The sequence below is a fragment of the Oryzias latipes genome, chromosome 7, assembly GCF_053564925.1.
Source record: "Oryzias latipes strain Hd-rR chromosome 7, Olatipes_Hd-rR_3.1".
Lineage (NCBI taxonomy): Eukaryota > Metazoa > Chordata > Actinopteri > Beloniformes > Adrianichthyidae > Oryzias > Oryzias latipes.
Genome location: NC_136243.1, coordinates 28555798 through 28582138, shown reverse-complemented (window position 1 = coordinate 28582138; position 26341 = coordinate 28555798). Strand labels below are relative to the sequence as shown.

The window sequence follows — 26341 nt, the reverse complement described above, 5'->3', positions numbered from 1 at the left end:
AAAACCCTCAATGTTTAAAGTTTATTGAAAAATATAATCCGATTCATACCTTCACATACTGGCGAAGGAAAAAGGGACTCATGTCAGGGGGTGAGGAGGCCGTGTGTGTGCGGAGGAGCTGGCTGGTGGTCACAGGCTCCTCTTCTCCTTGTTGGCCCTTCCAGAACTCTAGTAAGGACTTCAGCACATGGAGACAGTAATCGATGGCACCCAGGCTGAGCAAAGCAGTTGCCGTTGCATTGGAAATCAAGGATGATGACTGAAAAACAAAAAGATGGAAGTTAACAATTAAGACATGGTATATAAATATGTTGAAGTTGACAGTCAGTCATCTTCCCTCGTGTTTTTATTTTCATATTTTTTGGTATTCCTTTTTTTTTCAGGGATGCCTCTGCTGACACAAGTGAACTGTGACTGTACCAAGGATTGAACCCAGAACCTGCTGGGTATAAAACCAGTGCAGAGCTCATTGTCCCACAATACAATAATCTAATAATAAAGTACAGCCGGTAACATTGTGTTCCTCCAAAAATCTAAATCAGTTCATACCAAAAGCTACATCTGTGTGTTGTCTTAAGCCATAGTCACATGCACCAATATATGGGTTGACCCGTACGAGTCCTGCAGGTTTTTGAGTTGTTTGGGCCCGTGGAGGGTCGTAAACAGGTGCGGCTGCATTTTAAAGGGAGCACAGGTGTGTCTTGCTGTTCCCTTGTGGCTCTTAGAGCCTACTTGAATGAAGCCATGAACATTGAAGGTACCATTGTTGTATGGAAATTGAAGGTACCATTGCTGTGTGTGTGCTAAGTGTATTGTGAAGTATTTGTAAGGATACGTTTCAAGCATTTATAACATGCAGGTGCTGTTGCACGGTGCTTCCACACTTGAGTACTTAGTTAGGTGCAATGTAACCCGGATCAGGGCCCCACTTACATTAACAGATTTGGAACACCTGGGCACTCTTATTTTGGTGGGGCCGGATCCCTATATCAGTGTTTTTCAACCTTTATTGAGCCACGGCACACTTTAACCTTGACAAAAATCCCGCGGCACACCAGCATCCCCAAAAAAAAAGCAGAAATTCATGGTCTGTATTGATCGACAGCCCCCCCCTGCCGCAGTCTCTCGTGGATTTTTGTGATAATTGTGGCAGAAAAAGTAGGAAGTTGCGGCTGTTTTTTCTAAGAGATGAAATAAAAGTTAAATTAGGAAATTTAGAAACTGTTTGTTTGTTGTGGTTTCAAGACATTTCACAAGGTCGACTCAATATGCGCTGTACCTTTAAGCCAATGCATCATGGGAGATGTAGTGTGAAAACGGCAGGAAAACGGCAGAAAGACTCGCGTCTCTGAGCTTCATTGTTTTGTTCACTTGTTCCACGGTCTGACACCGGATTCTGTGGAAAGCTACAGCGCTAAAGACGAGCTTTAGCTGGTATTTATGTTAGAACTGAGCGACTTTATCAGCAGAATTAAGAACAAGGAAGTGAAGACTTTAAGCACTTCTGATTGGTCAGACTGATGACATGTGATTAAGCCTTCAAGAATGATTGGCGGAGACAGTTAAAGGGGCGGGGACTTTTCCGCAAACTGCTATAGTATAGCTGCAGGTAAATCGCCGTACCGTCATAATTATCAAAATGTCTTTAATAGAATTAAATAAACACAAAGAAAAAGTAATTTTAAGATCTTTTATATTCCTAATTACTCAGTGTTTTATCAGGGCCTGTTTGGATGAACAAAGAGCTGAAATCCTGGAGATGGAAAATGTTGTTAGTGCAGTTAATGAGGGCAATTTCCCACGGCACACTTGACCATCTCCCACGGCACACTAGTGTGCCGCGGCACACTGGTTGAAAAACACTGCCCTATATTAACATCCGGATCACATAGCCACTTCCCGTCATCCATGCTCTGGCTGTTGCTGATCTGCTGTGGGTGGCTGCATCTCCTATAGCTGTCTGCTATTTAAACTAAAAAAGGCTACAGCAAGGACTGGCTCCCTTCTGGAATTGTTTAAATGCTGCATACACGGGTGTGCACGTTATATGCAAGTGCCCATAGGACACCACTAAGATAGCAACACAAACTACGCTAAGATTCATTTCCTATTTTTCTAACAGGATGAGCCAATTCTTATCACGTGAACAGCACTAACAGGCTCCTTACACAGTCTGCAGGATTTGGGGTGGGTTGAAAAAAATGAAATTTCCATATGACACTAGCATCTCACCTACTTCACCCTTACCTGTTGTTTAAGTGTGCGCTATAACCTGTAGCCTGTAGCTCTACGGGCTCACTGAGCGGTCTGCAACCTCGATATTTTGTGGGAGCCACCTGTGCGTCCGGAACAGGTTTGCCCATTTTTTGCCTGCAGACAGCCCATATCTACCCATAAGGAGGCAGTTGTGACTACGACTTTAACAAAAGGGGGTATGTCAGATCTGAAAGGGTAATTTATCATAGTTGAGCAAGGTCCCCCTCACTTAAAAGAGCATTTAGTTGACTAAAACAATTCGTAACTTTGAAGAACTTCCTAGTTTTAAAGCTTGCCACTGTGTTAATTAATGTATCATTGGCTTCATCTTAATAAATAGTAAAGGGTGTATACTTGTATAGCGCTTCTCTACCTTCCTCAAAAGGCCAAAGCGCCTTACAGTCACAGTCCCATTCACACACAGTTGGCGGCTCCGCCGCCGAACACTGGTGCCAACCTTCCACCTGAGGCAAGGTGGGGTTCAGTGTCTTGCCCACGGACACTTCGATATATGAGCAGGAAAGGCAGAACCCAAAACTGAAATATTCCAATCAGAGGTCGACCGCCCTACTGCTGCACCACGGCTGCCCCCCTTTGTACTTCAACGTTAATGAGTTAAAGTACAATTACTAAACATGTTTGTGAAACAGGTACAAGAGAATCTACCTCAGAGGTAGATTTGGACCCAGACTTGGTACGGGACATGAACACACTAAGCAGCCTCATGATGACCAGATGAACTTCATTGACAGGGCTTCGCTCATTCTTTTTGGATACATCCTGAAAAACAGTAGCATTCATTTAGTAAAATAATGAAAATTATTTGAGCCAAATTCATTTTGAAAAGATTGTGGTTACCTTCTTGTGCATCCCAAGCTCAGCAATGAGTTGTGCAAGCAGATCATCCAAGGCACCCTTATCCTTTTCATCCTCCCCATCAAGGTCAGATGTCAGCATAAGAATCACTTGCATGTATGGGATGGCTTGAACTCCTCCAACATTGTGAAGTTGCGAAAGGTGCTGAAGCAAGCGCTCCAGGAGCATAAGTCGAACCATGTGCAACCTTGAGAAAAACAAAATCAACAGTCAGTGCTGCAGGTCTCTTAGTTTAGAACAACTAACCATACTAACATTAAGAATACACATCAAACTTTTGCACCTAAAGTCCAGCTCTTTGATAAAATACCTCTGTTTACTTGTGATGGGACTCCATTCCTCACACATAATTGTTGTGCTAAATTTAAAAGATCCTTGCCCAACTCGATGCTAAATGCCTGGTTTTGATGGGTTCAACCACATAATAGCAATCCTCTAAACTATTCTCAAATGTATTACTAACTCAAGCTGGAGGTTAGACTTTATAAGTCTGGCCTGCACTTGAGGGCAACCTGGGCACAAAGCCAGGAGTGCTTCACAAAAATCTAAGTAACAAATGTATTTATGAAATATACATTTAATGCATGTGATTAAACAAATGACAAACTCTCCTATGTTAAGGTGTCTGACCTGTTGCTTGTGTGGATGTCTCCCTCCGTTTCCCCTTCGGAGCATTCTCCCTCTTGTTGTGCTGCTGTGGTGCTGATGGCCCCAGTGCTGGAACTTACACTGCCTGGACCGGCAGGATGGCCCTCGACTGCAGTGTCCCCATAGGCACTGCTGCGTCCTGACACTACAAGCAAACAACCGACAGAGGGTCAAAACAAACTGGAAGCAATCCCTCATATCTAAAAGCGAATTGCTTTTCATTTTACGATGAAAGAGTGTTTTTCCAGATTTGTGTTTTTAATCAATTTAAATTGATTTTGGATGATTTAGGAATGTTTTAACCTGACATTTAGACATTGATAAAATATATAAAAAAGGAAAAAACAGACAGTTTAAGAATTATTGCCTATTTGCAAATTAATTTTAAAACATTAAGCAAATATTGTAAATATAACTATTATACAGATAGCATTTTTAACAATAGACTGGTCTATCCATTTCTATAAAAACCCACCACTGTGCTCCCCTGCTACAGAGTCGATGGCAGAACCCCCACTCTCTGAGCCCACACTGCCCCCATGCTCAGCCGGGGAGGTCCGTAAGGTGGAGCCATCAGTAGCAGCTGTGCTGCCCTCATCATCTGATGCCGGGGCTGAAATCATAGCAATAGCTGTAACAGCAGATACACCACGGTCATCTGGCCAGGTTACATGATCTTAGGTTATACTTGTACATTACCAATGTATTAAAACATTTTTACAAAAAAAAAACACTTAAAACTTGCGTTTTTAAAAATGTGTATTTAAAGCAGTGTCATAAAAAAACTGTTTTGGCATTGAACAGGATTGATTGAAAAACAAAATTAGCAAAATTAATAAAAACTGAAAATCTGTACAACTTTCAGTAACAACATATCAGTTTTTCTTAAACTTAATAAACTGATTTTTGTTGCAGCTGTGAACATAAACACAGAAAGAAATTACAAAAAGAAAATAATATGCTAATTATTGAAAATTAATTGGTCTTATTACCTGATGCTGTTGTGTCAGAAAGAGTTCCAGCATCTAGGGAGGAAGAGCTTGGGGCCTGACCAGACAGACCGAGGCTCTGAAGACCAAGAGCACTACTGCTGCTGCCTGAAGACAAAAAAAAGCCCAGAAAAAAGTTTACGAATGAGTCTTCTGATTATTTAGAATTTTTTGAACAGAAAAGGTCTCCAGAAAAATCTGTTTAGTTTTTACTTTCATAAGTACTGATTTAAAAGAATATACTACCACTACATGAAAATACACAGAAACTGAATACCTTGTTGATCCTGCTGAAGGCTGAGAGCAATGGCCAGCTCTACCATCGTTTCATCATCAGCATCAGGAGGGATGTCGAGCATTGGGGGAAAACCTTCAGCTCCAGCCAGCAAAGCCTCCAGAGGAGATGGATTTCCATTGTTAACATTCTCTGCTGTCTCCAGGACCATTGACTCAGACTGAGAAGACCATAAAATGTGTCTTAACACATTTATGACTCACATTCTCTAAAAGTCTGCTTTATTCAGACTAAATTCAAACAAAAGTATGGCTATGAAAGAACATATTTTTTGATTTTTTTGGGGGGGACTCTTTGCATGCCTGGTAACACATGAAGTACACACAATGTGCACAAGCACACATAAACATCGTATATTCAGACTCGTTTTTGCCTTACCACCATCTCGAAGTCACCATGATCCACTTCGTTCTGCTCTTGGCTCTCCTGTCGGCCTTCTTCTCCTCGACTGATTGCAGATGACTGGATCTTGTCATCTGCATCATCATCGTCATCATCATCCTTGTCTCCTGATAAAGAAAAGTAACTAAAGATATCAGATGACCAGACATGCTTGCAGCGCTAAGACGCAATGACAAGAGAAAGTTTAAGTACGAAAGAAAGTTGGATTAAGGATCAAGAAAGCTGTAGTACTTGTTATAATACATTTGTGAATGTTGTTCGCTCTACCTGGTTGAAAAAGATGCCTAAAAAATAGACTAAAGGCTAAGATTAACACAATAACAAGCAAAAATTCAAATTATTAGCAAGTATGGGCATAGATCTGTCAAACTATATTAATTAAAACCATTTTAACTGAGTTTAAAATTGGAAATCAAATCGTTTTAAGAGTTAAAAAAGGGAACAATGTCAAAATAAAAAAGAAATAATCTCAAGAAAGGTTTAATAGAAAGATTTACACATAGTGGATTAAGAAAGAGTTCGATGGCCAAACAAGAAAGTGATAAATAAATAATAAAGAATTAAATAGAACCATTGGTGCGCTTAATGGTTTTCTATATTTAGGTCAAAGTACATTAAAGTAAAGAAAATAAGTGCATGATTTATGATAGTCTCTAACGACAATGCACAGAGATAGTTTGCTATAAGTCTAAGTAAACGTACCAATGGGTGTGTTGGAGCGTGGGGGAGAAGGAAGGGTCACATGACGCCGTTTGTTTCTCGGCCGCAGTACTCTGATTAAAGCCTGCTTACAAGCAAAGCTTACAGCAGAATCCTGAAAATATAAACACATTTTTTTTATCTCAAGTAATGCATGTTTACTTCTTATCATTTTACTCTTAAATATACCAAATGATACAACAGTTTCATAGTAACAAACCATCAAAAATCCAATCAGATAATTAATTTTCCTGATCATTTACCATATGCTTGTTAGGCTTACAGATAAATCTATTGATAAAAAAAAACAAATGTACTTACAGTGCACAGTAACATTTGCATGTAGATTTTGGAAGCAACGTTGATGTAATCCAGTTCGCATGTGCAGTACGCGTGAATTATGTCAACCAAGGCATTGACTGTTGCTTCCACATGAGTTAGACCTTAGATTGAGCAGGGAAGAAAGGTTTTTAATATGCAGTGATGTTTTTATTAAATAATCAACACGACTATAATGTGCATACCTTACATAAATCTTTTACAGACATTATTTTAAATACATGTATACATTTTTGACAAAAAAAAAATTTGAACTAACCAGGCAGACAAGCAGGAGCAAGGAATGGATTCTTTGGTTTCAAGGCATGGAGCTTCCAGAAGTTATTCATCAACTGTGCGATAAAGTTGCAACTTTCCCCATCCATTTGCTTCTGTCCGTCTTCAATGGAGTCTGTCAAAACATTGCAAGAGTATCACAGAGTTTAGAACTTTGATGTTACCCATTTGCTGAAGTACTGCTTGTTTAAAGAGCCTGGTAAACAAAAAATAACATCAAAACGTTACCCAATAATTAATGCACTCACATAGTTCTCTTCTATTAACAAAAGAATAAGTGACCTAATTGGTTATTTGTCACCTCTGAGCCTCTTACCAGAGTCGTGGTGCAGTGATTTTGTTTCGGTGAAATGCACCAAATTGTTGGGTCTCATGATTGCAATGGAGCGGGCTGTGATCACGAGCCTCTGGAAAACATCAGGATCAAGCTCCTTCCCCTCACGGCTGCAGCTATTTAAACACTGAACCGCGTTACTTAGCAGGGACTGGTCCTGGTGACAAGAAAAAGTGAAGAATGTATTAGTTTTTTGTTAAAAATAAACACAAGAGATCCGAATTTTGTTTAAATTTTCCTTTAAAGGTTCCTACAGAGCAAGGAAAAAGGATGGAAGAAACCTTAAGTCAATTTAAGAGCAATAAAATCCCTCCAACAAAGTAACATTCATATTTCAAAATTCAGAACAATCTGAGGCCACAGCTAATATTTAAATTTTAAAAACAATAACATGCATAAAAATCCAGAATAGTTTATAGAATTTTATGGCTTGACATTTTTCTAAGTGAGAAGAAATTTAATACAAGCAAATGTTTAATATATCATAGAAGAAGACAACAAGTTTAAAAACTACCGTTACTCAAAAATGTGAATTCATTTCTACCTTGTGGTTGTGGTAGGCGGTGCGGCTGGTGTGCAGACTAGCCAGAAGTCCCTTGGTCTGCTGCTGTACACCTGCAGGAGTTGGCATGGAAAGGAGTAAAGTGGCCAACTCCAATGCTCCCGTCTTGTTTTTCTCCTACAAAATCAAACGCATTAAAAAGCGTATAGTGGCTCAGGACAAACAGATAGAATTTTACTGCTAAACCAAAATTGCTTTAAAAATACACCAAACTTTTATGAGTTACCTTTTCGTTTGATGAACCTATGGCAAAGCAGCTTTCCAGAGCTTCAAGGGAACTGACCACCAATCTAGTAGAAAGAAAGAAAGATTACCTCTGCCTCTTTTATACATCTTACTCTTAAAGAAACAACCATAAAAAAAAATTAAAAAAATTAAAAATCACACTCATTTGGTTGCAGTCTTTGCTAATCTATGTGCCAAACAACACTGAATGCAAATGTTATTGTGAGAAAAAAAGTTTTTTTTTTCCCCTCAAGTGTGGAAATGATGCATTACATGGTTGCAGTCTCAGGCATGGACACACAAAGCGGCACACAAGTACAAAACCATACAAACAAGCAGAGAAAGGGCAATTACTAACCGGTCCAGGGTTGATAAGGACTCAGTTTCACAACTTTTTATTGTATTTTTGGGAGCAAAAGAAAAAGAACAAAAATAAGTGTGAGGTTCACAGAAAGAAACAAGTGAAATTAAATGATTCAGTCAAACAAAAGAGGCATGCAAGAGAAAATGATTAACACAGCCATGCACTAAAACACTAAGAGACCAGAAGGGCCTCTATTCAAGTTCAGACTAGTACAGAACAAGTCCTGCAATGAAACTGATGAAAACACACTTAAGGAGGGCTATGATTTGGTGTATGCATGATGGAATGGAATTACCCTGTAGACTATATATATTAGGAGTTGCCAAGGAAACACTGGCAACTATTGTTCATATCAGGAATTCTTTTTTGAACTTAAACTTTAGACACTCTTTGGTATTTAAAAGTATTTATTTTTATTTGTAAGTTACTAGAGAGGAGATTAACATTTTGACTCATCACTTGAGATTATCTAAACTACAAGTGATTACTAATTGTAAACATCAATAGTTACCATCACCGCTAACTACAAAGACAGCACAAAACAAAAGCCATACCTCTCCAAGACGCTGCCACTGGTGGCCGTTGGGGTGGTGACATCTCCTTCTGAGGCGCCATTGCCCTGGTTGAGGCTGGGACTGCAAACATTGTTAACTGATGCTGAGGAGAAGTCTTCTGGTGGGTCCTCGGGCCAGCCAAACTGTTCCTTTGTTTTACCGTAGATTTTGATTGAATCGAGCATGGTCACTCCAGCTGGATCAACTGATGCACCAACTTAAAAAAAGGAAACAATGAGTCTCTAAAGAGCAATCATTTTAGGCACAAAACTAAGCAATGCTGCAGTCTTTCATCTCACTGAATATGGAAAGCTTCTTGTCAGCTTGCAAGGCCTCTTCTCTGGTGAAAGGGAAGTCAAACCAGCGCGCTCTTGTCAAATTAATCTGCATGGTGCGGCCAAAGACCTCCACATAGGAAGGGGCCCTCTCAATGGCCTGAGTGCCCACTTGAACACGCATGCCTGTCATCACCATTGAACTGTTGTTGTTCACCACTTCCACAGTGAATCCCCCAGGCTGGGAAAAACAAACAAAAAAAAAAAAAACAAGCATTTAAGTACAACCCATTTACAACATTTAAAAGCTTAAAGATCCAAACTTTCTCTGTAACAGATCAATGCCAATAACTGGTCTTTACCTTTGTATTTGCCACATACATCCCAGTAGAGTTAAGTCTATGTTTGATCTGCTGCCCGTTGTAGACTTGCAGCAAGTCATTACCCCCAAACTCCACCTCTGTCAGCTGCTGGTTGTGTTCAAAGAAGTCCACTGGGAATGTTACTTGACTTGATGTCCGAGTGGCTGAAAGTAAAATTAAATTATATTGAAAAACATGACTAATCATTTGAAGACTAAATTTTTCAAATTAATATATTTAACAGTTTCGTCAAAAACCCACAAATGGACTATGCATTTACAACAGGTTGTTTTTTTAGAGAGGGAAATTACACATAACAAAAGATTATTTTATCACTGGCCATCATGTAAAAAACAGCAGAGGCTCTCAAGATCAAAAATCTGCATAAGCTGCTTTAAAAAGCAACCACTATACGCAGAAAAAATGTCAAATTGTTATCCTCGAGGACCGGTGTCTTCCTTCAGCAGCAAGAAGGGAATGGACATTAAAAAGACAACAGCTGAGTACCAACTGTAAAAGACTGCAGTCTTAAACCCCTGATATAGAAGAAAGAGCCGTTCTACTCTGTTTACTGAGATGGTAAAAGAAAAAAGACAAAAAACGTACTTGCAGCAGCGGTTTTGCGCTTGCGGACAGGTTTCATGACACTAATTCCACAACTGGGCTGCAGAGATGGCTGGAGCCAGTATGAGGTGTTGTCCACATTTGCCATGTAGATTCTTAGGCTTCCATCTTCACAAAGAAGGATCATGGTTGTGCGTTGCTGCTCATTGCTGGCAGTGTGTCGAATGGCTACCATATCTTGAATCTGGTGAAAAATTTACAATAATAAACAAGTTTAAGAAACTGAAACTCAAACCTAAATATTTTTCTTTGCAAAGTCTGTACCTTTGCAATGACAGGATATCTACAAAATCCCTAAATTAACTTTTTAAAATATATTTCAATCCTTTTTAATCACAACTTTAACTTACAAAAACGGTTAAATCTAATGTCACAACAATTTATATTTACCTTTGCTTTGGCTGGCAAAGTTTTAATTTCCTGAATGAGGAAAGTGTCAGGTTTGACCATTATCACCAGAGGTATGCCTGTCGTCTGCTGCACGCAGCAAACTAGACCTGGGTGGTTCATGACCTCTGACCACTGGCACAGAGCAGGTGACATTTTGCTGCTTCCACCATTGGAGCTAAAGAGAGCAGAACAACAAGTCATTTTTTGTTTTAGTTTTTGATTACTATGTCTGGAGACAGTTGTGCATAAAAGCAAAGAGAGACAGTGTTGATGTGAAATGGAGTTACCATTTGACAGTGATTGGAAAAAGCTTCTGCACATCCGTTGTGCTTCGATTTACTGTGGCAGCAAACGATTTTCCCTGACTGTAGCTGAAGAAAAGCATCTGAAGGACATGGGAGTAATACACAGACACACCACCGCCGGCCACCTGCCCGTTGGAATCCTGCAGTTACAAATAAGGACATCACCTCACTATTATGTTTTGCCATCTTAATATTTTTAACATGCATTTTAGCGCTGTAGTGCTGGCAGTATTATATAAAAATTAAACCAAAAAAACACAAAAATTAGAAATTCATTTTAGGGATACAAATGTTTAGACCAATTGCCTCCTTATGTTTCCAGAAGTAACTAAAATCAAAGTACCTTCAAGTCTTCATGGGTAATCTCTAACACATTAGTGACATAAAAAGGGCCATGCTGAGCGCTGCTAGATTCATCCATGATCTGAGTGTACATGTAGCCTGCTGAAGACATGATGACAATGATGTTTTTCCCCTCTTCGTTGAAAAGGAATGTCGCATCTCTGATCTTGGAACTAGGGAGCAGGAAGTAGTACATGGGACTTAAGGCATCCACCGACAAGTCATAGATCTGTTACCAAAAAAGAAAAACAATAAAATGTTTTACAAAAGTGTGGATTTTGCATCATATACACAGAAAACCTCAACAGTAATAAACAGAGAATGACACTTTTTCAAATGTAGCAATTTTTCGACTAAACACCTTAACAAAGTCTGCAGTGATGATGGCAAGTTCAGTCTGAGAGCCTGGTAACCAGACTGCTTTGATGATGAAGTTGCCTGTGGCCAGCTGTGGGTGTAGCACCAGATGGTCCGACACAGAGCCAGTACTGCTGAAAGTTAAAACATGGCAGTCCTGGAAGAAATGAAGAGAATATAGACAGTTATTAATATGATATAGAAAAATTAATCCTGAAGAATATTGTCTTGATAATTGTTCTTTGAAAAATAAGACTGGGCATTTGACATTCTGATTCTCTGACCTTAAGACCACACACAGCCAGGTAATCCTCATTGCAGGGGTTTCCTGTGAGGCTGAGTACAGTGAAAGGAACTGGGGCAGAAGCCAGGCGGGTCAACGTTAGCTTCCTTTTGCTCGAGTCTGCTTGCTTTAGGAGAGTGGACAGCTGCAGAACTGTTATCTGCCAGACAGCGGATAAGAAAAGGGGAAACAAAACAACATATAAATACAAAACTGTAGAAAATGCAACACACTAGTCAAATGATACATTGGATATAACGCAGCCAAGGCAAGAAGGCAAACATGCCAATAGCGTTATTGCAAAGACATTGGTTCTTCTCCCAAATTAAATTCAAAGGTTCAGCTCACCTTTCCTTTTTCATGGCTTACTGCAAGATGCTGCCGCCGGCCATGTGGTGAAGAAAGGACACACATCGCAACACGCCGCAAAACATGAGCACTGATTAACTGCCGTATTGTTTGCCCCTGATCACCACTGTAGTTCATCCGCACATTTTCAAAAGCCCCTTCCTGAGATCCAAGCGTGGGCACCTGAGAAGAAGAGTACAAGATTAGCAGAAAGATCAGAATGTGCATTACATTTAATCTAGCGTACCATTAACTGGTCTGTCATCTCCACGTTCTTATCCTGAGTGTGCAGTTCATTGAGGGCTTGTTGAGCCCGGCTGCTGCTTCCCACTGCAGATGCTTGCTGAAAATTGGTCTGGATGGCTTCCATGAGAAACATGAGCATCTCAAGGATTACAGCTGCAGTGCAAGATCCCATCTTTTATGGAAAAGAGCAATCAAGTCACACAATGCATAGAGCAGTAAAATCTTAACAAATCTTATACATTCAAAAGACACATAAAACATTGAAGAACAAGGAAAAAGATCAAAATGTATTTCTAACCACTTGTGTCAGCAATTCCTCTTGGCAGCCTTCAATACTCTTGCACACACTGCTTTTCTTGGGTTTATCTTCATCAACAGATTTACCATCGCAGATGGTAACTTTGCCTTTGTCAGAGGGTGAGGCGTTCTGGTGGCGGATAGCACTTTCAGGCATTCGCAGTTCACTCTGGAACGCTGAAGATTCTTTTAGAGTGGAGCTGATGCCACTGCTGGGACTGCGTTTGACCAAAGCCTGCAGCAGACAGATGCAAACGACAATAGTTAAACATGCCGACCAAGCATTACTCTAGGATAAAATATAAGCTTGTAATGATGGATGAGTGACTTTTTGATATGTTACTGTACAACATCTGACCTAGTATCAATAACTAGAATATGCTGCGTGCTAAGATATTGCGTGTTGAACCATCCTTAAATTCTTTTGTTGCTCTCAGTAAGCCATTTCATTCTTCGTAAGTCATGAGCAATAGTTCTCAAGCTTTCTTTTTTTGCCTGAAGTTTAAAAAAAATAAGTTTAGCGTTCATTTATCACAAGGGTTAGGTTCTAAAAATAAACTGTAAAGTAGAATTAAAGATGTTTCAAGGCTGTAAAAAGCCCTAACTACACACTTTATACCTTTTTCAAAGATTCCTTATATACTTTCACACTTTACTCTTTTGTTGAAATACTATCAAAGTATTATTATTAATATTATTACAAAGTATTATAGAATGAAGAAAAGATCTGCTCGCCATCAAAGATTTATGTAAATGTGGCAAACTGTACAAGAGACACAGCACAAAGGAGATGGATTGACAAGGTCTACAGCCAATCAGGAAGCTCACAGAGCACTGTAAAAAATTAAAAAAGGGAAAGGGGAAAAAACGTATGCAAAGTTGCACTGAAATAAATCGACAAAACAGTGAGACCACAAAGATAATCTGCAATATAGTGAAGGACCACTGTACTGTCACCTTTCCCATGGTATGCCAATCATTGATTTATATCCTAAATGATTTGTCTTGTGACAAAGTTTGGGAGAAAATCAATGCAAAATTATAACTACCTAATGAACTATTAGACCAAAGTGTGAAGTGTGGCAGATTGTGAAAAGTAAACTGTCAGAAAGTTTCCTTTTTGCCTATTTTAGGCAAATGCATGTTGTTGTGACTCAGATACAAGCAGACATTTCTACATTTCTATAGAATTCTGTGACATGATGTGTTTCCCTCACAGCTCATTTGATGTTGCAGGTTAAAAGAGGGAATAAAGAGAAATAAATACAGGCAGATACAGCAAAAAGTGATAATAATTAAAGATGATGGAAAATTTGTTTTAGGGGTTTGAAAGAAAACCTTTAATAGACTCTAAACAGGTTTTAATGTTTTAAATTATTGCTCAAGACCATTTTAGCACAGACTTCAGGCTTTTTAAATACATAAAATAAAATCTCTATTTGTATCTTTTAGACTGTTAGTGGAGGCCAATTCATAATATTTACTGTTAGCAGCAAAAGTGGCAAATAAATATTCAAAAAAACTGCACAAATATATCGACAACATATTCAATAATCTTAAAAATTGACATAGAAAAACAATCACAACCACAAACAAACACTGAAAGCTTCTGCTGCTGTTTGACAAACAGCAAATAAACCCAAAAATGTTTTGATGGCCTATCCTTCACATGCAACATGAAAAAAAAGAAAACCCACAACAAACCCAAGAAAGCTGAGCTAGGGAAGCTGGCCTGTCCAATACACAAAAAAACAACACAAGCTGGCTGACTCTCTAACCAAATGTTTGGTCTAGCTATAATCCTGATCACATGAAATGGTTGGATGAAAGTCAATGAGAAATGACTTGCAAACCAAAGTTACCGCTGTTGTTCTCTTCCCATGATGACCTGAGGTATTCGGTCTCACCTGGCAGCTGCCATCCTCTTTGGCACCGCAGTCACAGAAGAAAGAGCCATATTTGGCATAGGAGATCTCATGGTCTTTGTGACAGACCTTGGCGCACACTGTGCACACACCTACCCCATCCACCATCTTACAGGTGTGACAGTGGTACCTGCAAAACAGGAAAAATAAATGTGAAAAACCCGTCTGAACGGAAGACTGTTGTATACACGACTTTCTTATTTGGTCCATTTTATTAAAAGCTATTTAAGAAAGCTGTGGTAGAAAACGAAATAATTGGGGAACAAACTGATTTTTACCAGTGCTGGTTCATGAACTCCTTCTGAGTTATGGTAAAGGTGCAGAGTTTGTTGCAAAGTGAGTCTTCATCCTGTTAGAGAAATAGCCCATTGACAAGTTCAAACAAGTATTACATATATATGAAACAAAAACTAAAATATATAAATATAAAAAAAAAAATAAAAGTGGGGGAAAATAACTTAATTTGAAGCTAAACAAACTTTCGCAGCAAAAAATAACATCTCTAAAACATGGTGGTTTGTGTATGTGTTAACATGTTAATTTTGTTTCTTTCAAAGATGGCATCTTACAGAGTCCTCTGCCTGGGAATCCTCCTCTTCCACTGCAAGTTCTTCCACCCAGTCGGAGTCAACTTCCATCGCTTTCTCCTCTCCCTCCATCAGCAAAGCTAATGTGCCCTGGCCGCTACTTTGTCGCAAAGCATTCATCACATCAGCCAGATAGGATATGATGTGGCACGCACACTCCAGCATACTGGCATGCTAGCATTAAAGAATAATACATGTTTGTGTTTTTATTTTTCACTTACTAAACATTTCTTTTGAATAAAAAAAAATTTAAGAGAAAAAATTGCTCACCTTTCCATGGGACAAGTTTGCACTCACTTTCTCCACAACATTTTTCTGTGTTAAATATTTTTTACTGCAAAAAAAAGAGCAACTCATATATCAGGTTGTTCTTAAACACGTTTCAATAAAAATATATACTTGAACCTCAGACACTATTCATCTGGTTTCTTACCATCTTGTCAGCCAGTCAATGGATGCCCGGTGAAGCTGCAGGTGACCAGCCCCCTGTCCAGCACTAGCAAGTGTCGCCATAATAACCATGAGCTCAGGAAAGCCTGTTCCATCGCCACTGGCCAGCATGTCTGTTGCCATTGGAATAAGCGTGCTGAGGAGCACGGTGCATACTCCTTCTCCAACCTGACTGTTGTCACGCACAATATGAGTTGTGAGGAGTTGTAGAAGCTGTCGATTTTCTTGCACGATTTCCAGGTGCTCTGAATCTTTTGGTGGGGTAGCGGTCATACGTGTCAGCCAGCACTGCAGACGTGATGGCTCCACACAAGCCAGTTGGGCCAAAGAGCCACACAGAGACAACAGGCTTTGGTTTGGACTCTTCTCCGCTGGGGATGATTAATATGCAGTCTTTGAGTTTTAAGGCATTCAGATCCGTCCTAAAATACAACACCTTTCAAAAGCGCTTTGTTTATTGTTAACTGGAGAGCAACTTAGCTTGGACCCTGAATGGATGCAGCCTTTTTGTCTGTTAATGTGCATAAAAAAAGACACACTTCTGTACACCGAATAGTTTTGGACCAAACCGTGATTCAATAAGGGTAGAAACACCTTCTTATTATGGATGTAGATTTAATGTAATACATTACTTTCCAACCATCTACTGCTTACTTTCTAGGATCTGTCAATCCACTCACACAAATGATTACATATCCAATCGAAACTAAGGCGCCAAACTTACTGAGCTGGAAAAGTTTGGTGAAGAACTTCAGCACTCTGTTGCAGAACTTTGCAGAAAGGTTTTCATTGGCTGTTGCCATCATAATCTGGACCAGCTCACCACTGAACAAAAGTAAAAGAGGTATATTCAAGACCACATTCAAAATACAAAATGCTGATATGTAAATAACCGATGACCCTTTTACCTGAATGAAAAAAATTCCTCCATGGCCTTTCGAACCTGATTGTTCTCCAGCTGTTTTTCAAGATACAGAAGGCATTCCTCAAGGATTGATTCATCCAAACCACTGAAACGTATGGGAAAGTAGAAAAATCAATATGGACAAACTGCACAATATGTTTGTGAGAAGTTGAAAAAAAATTGCCACTTTCTTTACTTCCTATAACGTCAGAATACAACATTATCAAGTTGTGGTGAAACAGTTTAACTAATGAATTAGTACCCATATTATGTACCTGCTGGGGTCTGAATGATTTGCAATGATGTTATAACATCCAGTCACCAAACGCTCATAAATGCGGGCAAGGAAGGCATCAGACTCTGAGGGGCCGAGGATGCGCTCCAGTGAGGTGCTGCTGATCTCGGCCACACTCTCTGTGCTGCTCTCCAGGAGGAGGGGCATCAGCGTGCTTACAACCTGGGAAGGGTTCAGCTCATCTGTGCTGAAAGAGCAAAACAATGTCCAGCATTAAATACATGGAGTTTTAAAAAACAAGCAAACAACTGCGACGTCATGGAATTGTTTAGATATTGTTTTAAAGTTTTAAATTCAAAAGGGAACTTACCCAATGAGGTCGAAAGTGAGGCGAACCAACGACAAAAGGATGTGCTTAAGAGAAGAGGCCAGAGGCAAGGACTGGCAACTTAAGGTGCCCAGGTGAGCTGCTTGGATGGCACTGATGTAACTCTCTGCTGGAATGGTGTCATTGGCAAAAGCATTTCGCTGAAATAAATAAACAAACATAAAATGGAATGAAAAGAGGGGAAAAAAGGTCAATTGCAAATGTTTTTTATTTCGTTTTTTCTTTTGCTAATTTAATAAATATAATAAAATGTGTTAAACAAATGATGAAGCTTTTTTTTAGGACACTTAAATTGGCAACAGTGACTTTATTTTACAATCAATTTCCTCACATACCCATGAGCCAATGTTGGGAAACTCATTTGTGTGGATGTTGTTCCACGTCTCACTTATTGTCTGAACAGCTGATGGTAAGTTCTGCATTAGACTGGGACCTGTGGAATTTAATTTAAAGCCATGGAGTGAAAAAAATCCAAACTTAAAATAAATATATCAGAGCAAATAGTGTCAATATTGAACAAACCCAGTGTGTTAGCCTTGCATCTGGTAGAGCCAATGGACAAAACTGCAGCATAACCTTGGAGTTTTGCACTACTCTGCTTGTTCTCCCCTTCTTCTGGGATGTTCATCAACAAATACGATCTGGTCAAAACAAGATATTATTTTAAAAACTGGATAAGTCACAAAAAGGGAGATGTTTGAAAAGTAAATCAGACTTGAAAACATTGCTGAACATTAAATGCTAAATAAAAAAAGGACAATGACCAGCAATCCTGACCCTGAGATCTGTCACACATTACACATAACAACACTGTTTTCTTGAAAATTTGCCAATTTATCCCACTCCAGGTAAGATGCCACAAAAGCAAAACTAGCAATGACAGAGAGATAAAACTTGTTTCTGAAAGAGCATAAAGATGCAAAACATGGAAGACTGAGAAAAAAGGGATACTAGAAAAAAATGTTATCAAACTGTTAATGCTTTTTAAATGAATATTCACAAATTCAGGGTCGATGACAAACAAACAGTCCCCTTTCTCACCTCGTGAAAGCCGTGTAACTGTCAATGAGCTGTAGTGTGGCAGGGAGCAGGTTTTTTGTGATGTCAGAGGACTTAATAGTGTCCGCCTCAATAGCAACCTTAGACAAATGTTCATCTAAAGAAACTTGAACTTTAGAAATGACTGCATCCAGGGTATAAACTGCTTGAAGAGAGGGCAGTTGATGAAGTGGAAGAACAGCATTTGGATCGACACTTGAAAAGGTGGAAATCTGCAAAACAATAACATTTTTTAAGCATTAAAACGGTTAAAACTTTGTAAATAGTTGTTTTAGTTATGATTAATATACGGTAAACTAGGTCCTTTATTACCTGTCTGGCAATGTATTCTTCTGCAAGCTCCACATCATATTTAACTGTGCTGCATTTAGAAGCTGTCATCTCCACCAGAGAGGCGGCCTGGTCTGCTTTCATCCCTTGCTTCACCAAGTGCTCCTGTTAATGTCCCATTCAAACACCCCAAAGTTAGAACATTACACACTTAAAACGCATTATATCTTGTGTGTCTGTGTTACATCTATGTAAACATTTGCACTACATATTAACCAAAAAATCTTTTTTTTTAAATCCCAAGTTGTACCAACAAAAGAAAATACATTTCTCTTCTGAGTTTTCATGATTATCTTTATATAAACTTTTTTAACTGTGCAAAAAGCTGCTGTAGTTAACTATAAAGCACAGTCAGTTAAAATGTTTGCAAGAAATAAAAAAAAGCTACAGAGTACAGATCAGATAGATGGTATAAATAACATGTTGATAAATCTGCAGCATCGAGTTTTACCTGTGATGTTGAAATACAAAATAGTGTACAGTTTTAGAAACAAATGCTTAGAAGCTGCAAAGGTCCATTACAAAAAATAAAAGAAATATAAGCCCACAGATGTAGCTGTGACAGCTGTGAAAGTGAATGATGCAGTTATCAGATTAGTAATTGCACAGATAAAATGTATGCTCCTTTAACTCTTGGCACATTGTGCCCGATGTGTTAAAGGTAACTCTGTTGTAATAAGGAGTCGGCCAACCTTAATCCAGTTCACGTATGTAGACACTCGCAGACGTGAGGACCACCGCAGTGTGTGCAGAATGTCACTCTCACTGGGATCACTGCAACCATTTTTCAGCTGCTCAATGAAGCCTTTGGAGGGCGGTAAGACACCCAGAACTCTCCAAAGTATTAGAAAGTAGTACTGAAGGGAGCAGGCTTCCTGTGGTAGGAATAAAAACAACCTTTATGAATAAATGTATCTTAGTGGAAGTTTTTTTTTTTTTTTTTTTAAGTTATTCATCTTGTAGATCAGATTTACTTCGTCGGTAACATCATTCTAGGCAATCTCTGTATCACTCAAATGAAACAACTTTCAGCTGAACTTGCTTCACATCTTAAACCCTTCTTTTTTTAAGAACCTCAAGTAGTTTCTACTCACCACAGGAGTGATGGGTTTGTTTTCTTGTCGTCTGGCTGTGTCAAACTGAGAGCCTGCTGCCAAGAGTGAGACAAGCAACGCATACAGCTCATCATATTTAACTGCCCCATTGAACAGTTTTGGGAAAACCTGCCAAGAAAATGCAAAAAATCATGTCAACATTTAGGTAAACACCTTGTCATAAAGACAAAAATATACATATATATGTAGATATAGACACACACAGCACCATTGCATAATGTACTTAATTTGCAAAATGCAACAAGTAAACCGATAAATATTGCTGTTGGCAATAAAACAACAAAGGACAGCTAAATGAAACCAACAGAATAAAAGGTTCTTTCCTCATTTAGCTCTACTTCGATCAGCACATTCATCTAAATTATTCCGTTTGAAAAATAGGGCTGGATATTGAGTTTGATACTTTTTAAGTACTGACTGAATTGTTTCGATAATTTTGATTATCAACAAAATAGCTTTTGCTAAATACCCAATTTTGAAACCCAAGCAATCCTTTTGTGAATGTCAGTGGGTCAGTAAACGCAACACACTCGATTGAGGTTATATTCTGCGCAACAAGTGTCACATTTATCAAATTTAATACTGCTTGAACTTTATTAAAAATAAGCACTGATGTGTTGTGTTCATAACCTTTTGCTCCACAATAGCATTTTTTATCCTCAATAAAAGTAATTTCTTAAAAATCAATACTAAGAGGAACTGACTTCAAAGTCAATGTATCCATATTAAAAATGTGGGAATAATACCCATAACCCGACTGCAACAAAATAGTCACAATCACGTTAAATTTAAAACAGAACTACAATATGTTAAATGTCAAAGATGGTTGAAATTTTGATTGATAACCAGATAATATGAACACGTAACTCCTACCTTGTTGTCTAGTCTGCTAATATCATCCTCAGATGCTTCAGGAGACAGCACACAGTAGAATTTGGGCTGCTGGTTTGATTCTTAAAGAAAACAGTAAAGATACATTCAGAAAACGTACTTTTATTGAATACAATTCCAACATCATCTTATACATTTAGGATCACTGGAATGTTTAAGTATTTTTTCTTGTTTTGGTTAACATAACCTTTTCATCTAGCATCTCCATCTACTTTGCTTAATTACCTGATGAGCAGTGTTTAGCACAGTTCTCTTCAACTTCCTTGAATCCATAGTAAAGTGGGAGACTGCCGCGTTTGCCCCCATCCTGGACGGAACCCGACCCAGCGCATGGTGGGGTAAGGAGGTTGTACTGAACCTGTAATGATTAGTTTAGATGGACAGTGTTGGGATTTCTCTGGATCATAGTTTCAAATAAAAAAAAAAATCAATGATAAAGTACACTTTAAATGTCCTTAGGTGTGGCAAGAAAAAAAAGTGAGCAAATTGAAAGTAAAAAAATAAACCTTTCAAAAAACTGTGTACCATTCAAATGTAAAAATTTGCAACAAATAGTTTGTGTAACTAAAAGAAAAGCAAACAGTTGAAGAAATTGGTTTTTGGTTTAAAAGAATCAAACTGTTAAAGCTTTTTAAATGAAAATATCAGGATGATAAGGTAATTATATAAATATGAGCCTGTACCTGCTCAAATAGGTACAAGGGGGCTTTGGAGTAGTGACGGATCAAATAGTCAAAAAGCAGCAACAGGCGAGCCAGGTTGAGTGGCACAGCTTTTAGTTGGGAGTCTTTGCCCTGAGCCACATCAGTGATGGCTTGGGTGGCCATCGTAAGGACTGATCTGCGGCCACGTTCAGACAGATTGTGGAAAAGGAGCAGAAGCAGTTGAAGGTGCTCCACGTTAAGGTCATCTTCTCCATGAATAGAACCCTGGACGGTGTGTTGTTTCAAGGTTCCTAAAAATCTGTGAAAAAGGATAGTAAGGACAAAGTTGGATGACAAACTGAAACCAAACATAGTTGTCCAAAAAGGCTTCTGTTCACCTAGATACGGTCAATTCTTTGTAAACTCTAATATTTTTCATCATAACTAATAAAAATGTGGCAAGCTCTTGACCTAAACATTACACATTAATACCAGTAAGTGTAAAAATTGCCATACCTTTCCCAGATTTTCATACACTCTGGAACATCTGGTTCTCCTTGCACATTGGCTTTGTGCTGCCATATGAGAACAAGTCTGGACAGAACTGATAATGACTGGGGATGAATATATAGAGGCCAGGGACCCTCTGAAAAGGGAGCAACTCCTAACTGCTGAAGCAGCGTGTTCTGCAAGAGACACAAGAAGAAGACATTCGGGTCACCCTTATCAAGGAGAAAAAAAGGTGAATAACAGCAATTGATACATTAAAAGTTTTAGTTCTGAACAAAATATATACAAAAAGGAAGCAGATGGGTGGACGGATGGAATTCGTTTTACCTGCAAGGCTGGAGATGGAAGATCTGACGTCACTAAGGTGTGGTTGAAGTGGTACAAAGCTAGAGAAAACACTTCATCCGAGGAAGCTGAAGAACAACAATGAAATATTTACAGTTTTTGAACATGGTAAAGAAAACAATTTTAACCAACTGGTCATGATTTTAAAGCCTACCTTTGACATCTTTATCCACATCTTTGATTATGCTGGCTAGTGTAGCCATGTGTTGCTCTGTGAGAGAAACACTAAGGTAGTTGCGGATGAAGTTGTTCCTGGACTTCAACATTGAGGTGGTGATAAAGTTGAGAATGCTTGAAGCCAAGCTGAGGAACTGCAGGAACAAATCGTTTTAAATTAAGAATAATAATTTAAAAAAAAAATGGTAGTCTTACATGAGCAAACAGTGTCTACAACATAAAAAATGTCCACCACAGTATTTTAATTACCGTATTTTCTGGACTATAAGCCGCTACTTTTGTCACACACTTTCGACCCTGCGGCTTATTCAATGATGCTTCTAATTTATGCATTTTTTTTACGGCCGCTAGGAGCGCTCGAGCAGATAAGATAAGTGTGCGACACGGGGAAGATGATGATGATGATGTACGCGTTGCTGCCTCAAACAGTCTCGGAGAGGTAGCTGAATGTACAATCCCATTTCCACCAACAAGTCCATTAATTTTGACACACCCACAAGCAGCCAAACAACATGGAGGTCACTTCTGCTCTTTGACCCCTCAGTCATGGTGCAACAAAAAGAAAACCTCATGCTCAGCCCTACTTTGGCCGCATCCCACAATCCTTTGATGCCATTAGACCCAACGTGCACGTGCTGCAGCAGCGCTTGCCTCTGCGCAAAGGCTTATAAGTCACAGCTGCTCTCAGTGACTTTGACCAGTATTTTTTTTTTTTAACCACCCCTGTCACCACCATCTTGCTGCCGTGTCACAGGCACTGTTTGGAAAGAAAAGCTCAGGTATATTATTAAAACTTTGAAAACTGTTTCTGTCTTTCTTTGTAAATATATCATTTGTTGAACCTTTCCTGCGATTATTTTTTTTCTTTCTTTCCTCCCTGCCAAAGGCGGATCTTCCTTCGGTTGTTCACTTCCCCGTTCCGACTTTAAGAGCCTCCAGAGTGGCTTAATAAAGAATCATTCATTTTCTTCTGGGGGAAACTTTCATTTATTACAGTTCTCTTTCACTCTGTATAACAAACATAAACACACACCTCAAACACACTTTCGTTACTCTTGCTCTCACTCCCTCTTGCACTGCACTCGAGCTCTCCCCTCCTTCCGCTGGAGCTCCCTGCTCCTTCTTAGACATGCACGTGGTTTCAGCACATATACATCCTCAATCTACAACACAGTGTCTTAGGCCCCTAAGACTCATGCGAAGTGGGGAATTGTGGGTTTTAAGTTCCTCACCATGACTGAGGGGGCTGTGAGCAGAAGTGACCTCCATGCTGATTGTGGGTGTGTTCAAATAAATAGGATTTAAAGCTGTGTATATCACCCTCTCTGAGGCTGTTTTGTAGTCGCATAGTGTTAGGTGGAGGATTATCAGTGATTTACTCATTGAGTCGTTATAACATGCAGTTTGTAGACAGGTGCGGCTTGTGTATGTACAAAATGGCTTATCCTTTATAAATGAGGGGGGTGTGGCTTGTACTCAGGTGTGCTCTATAGCCCAGAAAATACGGTAAATCAAATGCGGTGAATTTAACACAACTTTCTTATTAAAGGTTTTAATTTGTTTGGTTGGAGCTTATTACATTAAAGAAACTAGGTAAGTCTACTCTAATTTTAAATGAAGGTCAAGTGATGCAAGATTTAAGCACCCAGATACCCCTTAATCACCTTAACAACAAATAAACCAACATGTCAGAGCGTTTAATAGTTGCAGCCAAGTTTGCCATTAACAAGAGAATTTACCAGTTCTGGATCCTTTCGACCAGCCAAAATGTTCCCATTTTCACTTTGATTCTGTTTGCTTGGGCTCTTCAGTCTTGGAGATGTTTCGAGTGGTGGTGGAGGTGGAGGCGGCGGTGGAGCCACTTTATCTTTGGTTGGAGAAATGGTCTCTTCAAACCACAGTCCTAAAATGGGTTCACTGTCATCGTCTGCAAACAAAGTTGGATAATTAGACACCTCACAGGAAAGATTAACACGTACAAAATGTCTTACATTTTCATGGAGTTGTGGTGGTGTCACACAGTGAGAACATAAAAAGCTTCACACTGGTTTATTACACCAACACCACAGTGCAGATAAAGGACAACAGCCACAGACTACAGGAAATAGTGGACACAAAACAGTATACTTCTTAGTGTTCTGATTAAATACACCAAAAACCGATTCTACAGTAAGCTTTTGTTAAACAGCATGTGCCATACTCATTTAAATCAGTGCCATGGTAAAACTTCTTTAATGTATTTTTTTATTTTTACAAAATAAAGTTAAAACTATTTAAAATTAAAAAGAGCATTTATGTTTCTCTGAACTATTCCAAAAGCTGCTAACCCCGTAACCTATAATCCTATAAGGTTTCTATTCTATTCTAAACTATTAGAAACATTGATTTAAATTTATCCTTATGTAGCTCCACAACCTTTTTAAAACCACATTATCCTTAACCCCATTCAATCCAAACAGATTCCACTTCATTATACAAGTTGTGTCTCACTTCTACATATTTACGATAAATGATAAAATCCATCTTGTGCCATTTTCATTAGCCTTTGAAACATTGAGTAATAATGTTATAAATTCGTCTCCTTTAAAGGGGAAAATATCTATATATCTGTATATATCTGTGTATGTATATATATATATATATATATATATATATATATATATATATATATATATATATATATATATATATATGAAATGAAGGAGAAGGAAATGCTATATAAACGCAATCCTACAAAATGGTCCCACATGGCAACATGAACAATAAATGAATTTTGTGTGATTGTTTACAAAAATATATTTTTGAGAGAAAAGATGCATTAGGCCACGGACTTAAACCTTTATAGCTAAATTCTTTAAAAGTGGAGTCTCTGGCCTTGGAATACTACTATTAAAAGTGACTGTTTTAATGCTACAACTGAACTTTAAAACACATTTTTTAGAAAATCTGGCACCAGTGACACATGGATAACCTATTATATTGAAAAAAAGAGCTACTGTTTGTTGTATGACCAAAGAGAAAAAAAATGACTAATTTTTTAAGCTTCAGGTGTATGGATAAAAAAATAAATAAAAAAAGAAGAAACGTTGCTGCAGTAATATAACATAAAAAGGTTAATAATAATAATAATACAAAATTAAAGTAGATGAAAGCATTATGCCAGTAATAAGCTCACTGTAAATGTGCTTATTTTCCATTTATGTTGCATGACCCAGACGCTGTGAGCAAACTACAAACAGCAGTGGGAGTGAGAGCAGGCAAAAAACATGCAAAACAGTGAATAACTGATCTACACAAAAATAGTAGAGGGGGAATTTAATTAATCGATTTATATTCCTACGATCCAACCAGATCGATCTGCCTGAGGCAAAATGTTAATTCAATTGACCAATACCACTATATAAAATTGTTTGAAAATGACAAATTATAATCAATCTTGGAAAATACCGTTTAAATTGAGGCCCGGTAAAATTGTTTTAGTATAAAGTAAAAATGACCAAGTGCGTCACAGCGTACAACACACTTGTGAAAACTGATCAATCCGTCATTACAGTCTAATATGTGGAAAAACTTGGAATTTAGCAAGGCCATGTGACAATACAGTCAGACAGAATGCTCCAATAATGTTCCCTTTGGATTACGGTACTTTGATGTGGAAAAACAACAGTGGGATGAACTTTGGGACACTAAAATGTGATTGGATTTGCCATGAAATCTTAATTTACACTCGAGGTTATCTTGCAGGAAAGCCAACGAATCTGGAAAACTTTACCTGCACTGTTCACTACCCAGATATGTATCTCCGAGTCACAATGGTCACAATGGTTGAATTTTTGGCTAAAGATGTCCTGGATCAATTTTAGGTCAGGGAATCGGAACGTTCAAAATAAAACCAATATCGACTATGAATCGAATCCTCAACCACAAATCATAAGAATAATAGAATTGTTGTTAAAATGAATTGCTACAGCCCTGAAAAACAGTCAACTCCACATTTGTTGTTGTGAAATGTTCTTTATAAATAAGTAAAAAGAACCAAACTAAAGTTGACTAAATGTAAATTGGGTGTCAAAGCCATGCTGTGTTGGGCTGTAAAGGTCTGATTTCTATATCATCTAAATGCTTTTTATTTA

The 26341-nt window shown here is 38.5% G+C and overlaps 1 protein-coding gene across 11 annotated transcripts in view; it reads right to left on the bottom strand.

The window, feature by feature from the left end:
* ubr4 (ubiquitin protein ligase E3 component n-recognin 4) overlaps positions 1-26341 on the bottom strand; it is a 54363-nt gene that overhangs the window by 15537 nt on the left and 12485 nt on the right. For 3 of the 11 annotated variants that reach the window (XM_011476881.4, XM_020704512.3, XM_011476884.4), the window contains 49 exons: positions 23948-24135; positions 22186-22342; positions 22014-22099; positions 21693-21862; positions 21216-21495; positions 20758-20890; positions 20515-20594; positions 19621-19749; positions 19219-19401; positions 18509-18631; positions 18179-18408; positions 17660-17778; positions 17473-17570; positions 17120-17277; positions 16790-16996; positions 16519-16620; positions 16335-16435; positions 15594-15981; positions 15431-15494; positions 15143-15334; positions 14852-14922; positions 14511-14703; positions 12650-12883; positions 12353-12523; positions 12106-12288; positions 11759-11917; positions 11479-11631; positions 11119-11346; positions 10758-10915; positions 10471-10645; positions 10063-10264; positions 9457-9620; positions 9119-9335; positions 8820-9036; positions 8260-8292; positions 7903-7966; positions 7659-7793; positions 7097-7271; positions 6764-6895; positions 6487-6608; positions 6169-6280; positions 5443-5573; positions 5047-5224; positions 4773-4877; positions 4256-4393; positions 3763-3925; positions 3115-3319; positions 2923-3036; positions 50-259 (listed from right to left, as the gene is read on the bottom strand). In XM_011476881.4, coding sequence (XP_011475183.1) covers positions 50-259; positions 2923-3036; positions 3115-3319; positions 3763-3925; positions 4256-4393; positions 4773-4877; positions 5047-5224; positions 5443-5573; positions 6169-6280; positions 6487-6608; positions 6764-6895; positions 7097-7271; positions 7659-7793; positions 7903-7966; positions 8260-8292; positions 8820-9036; positions 9119-9335; positions 9457-9620; positions 10063-10264; positions 10471-10645; positions 10758-10915; positions 11119-11346; positions 11479-11631; positions 11759-11917; positions 12106-12288; positions 12353-12523; positions 12650-12883; positions 14511-14703; positions 14852-14922; positions 15143-15334; positions 15431-15494; positions 15594-15981; positions 16335-16435; positions 16519-16620; positions 16790-16996; positions 17120-17277; positions 17473-17570; positions 17660-17778; positions 18179-18408; positions 18509-18631; positions 19219-19401; positions 19621-19749; positions 20515-20594; positions 20758-20890; positions 21216-21495; positions 21693-21862; positions 22014-22099; positions 22186-22342; positions 23948-24135 — 7730 coding nt within the window. The remainder of the gene's footprint in view (positions 1-49; positions 260-2922; positions 3037-3114; positions 3320-3762; positions 3926-4255; positions 4394-4772; positions 4878-5046; positions 5225-5442; positions 5574-6168; positions 6281-6486; positions 6609-6763; positions 6896-7096; positions 7272-7658; positions 7794-7902; positions 7967-8259; positions 8293-8819; positions 9037-9118; positions 9336-9456; positions 9621-10062; positions 10265-10470; positions 10646-10757; positions 10916-11118; positions 11347-11478; positions 11632-11758; positions 11918-12105; positions 12289-12352; positions 12524-12649; positions 12884-14510; positions 14704-14851; positions 14923-15142; positions 15335-15430; positions 15495-15593; positions 15982-16334; positions 16436-16518; positions 16621-16789; positions 16997-17119; positions 17278-17472; positions 17571-17659; positions 17779-18178; positions 18409-18508; positions 18632-19218; positions 19402-19620; positions 19750-20514; positions 20595-20757; positions 20891-21215; positions 21496-21692; positions 21863-22013; positions 22100-22185; positions 22343-23947; positions 24136-26341) is intronic. The other 8 variants (XM_011476885.4, XM_011476887.4, XM_078949524.1 and 5 more) reach the window with 6 other exon arrangements.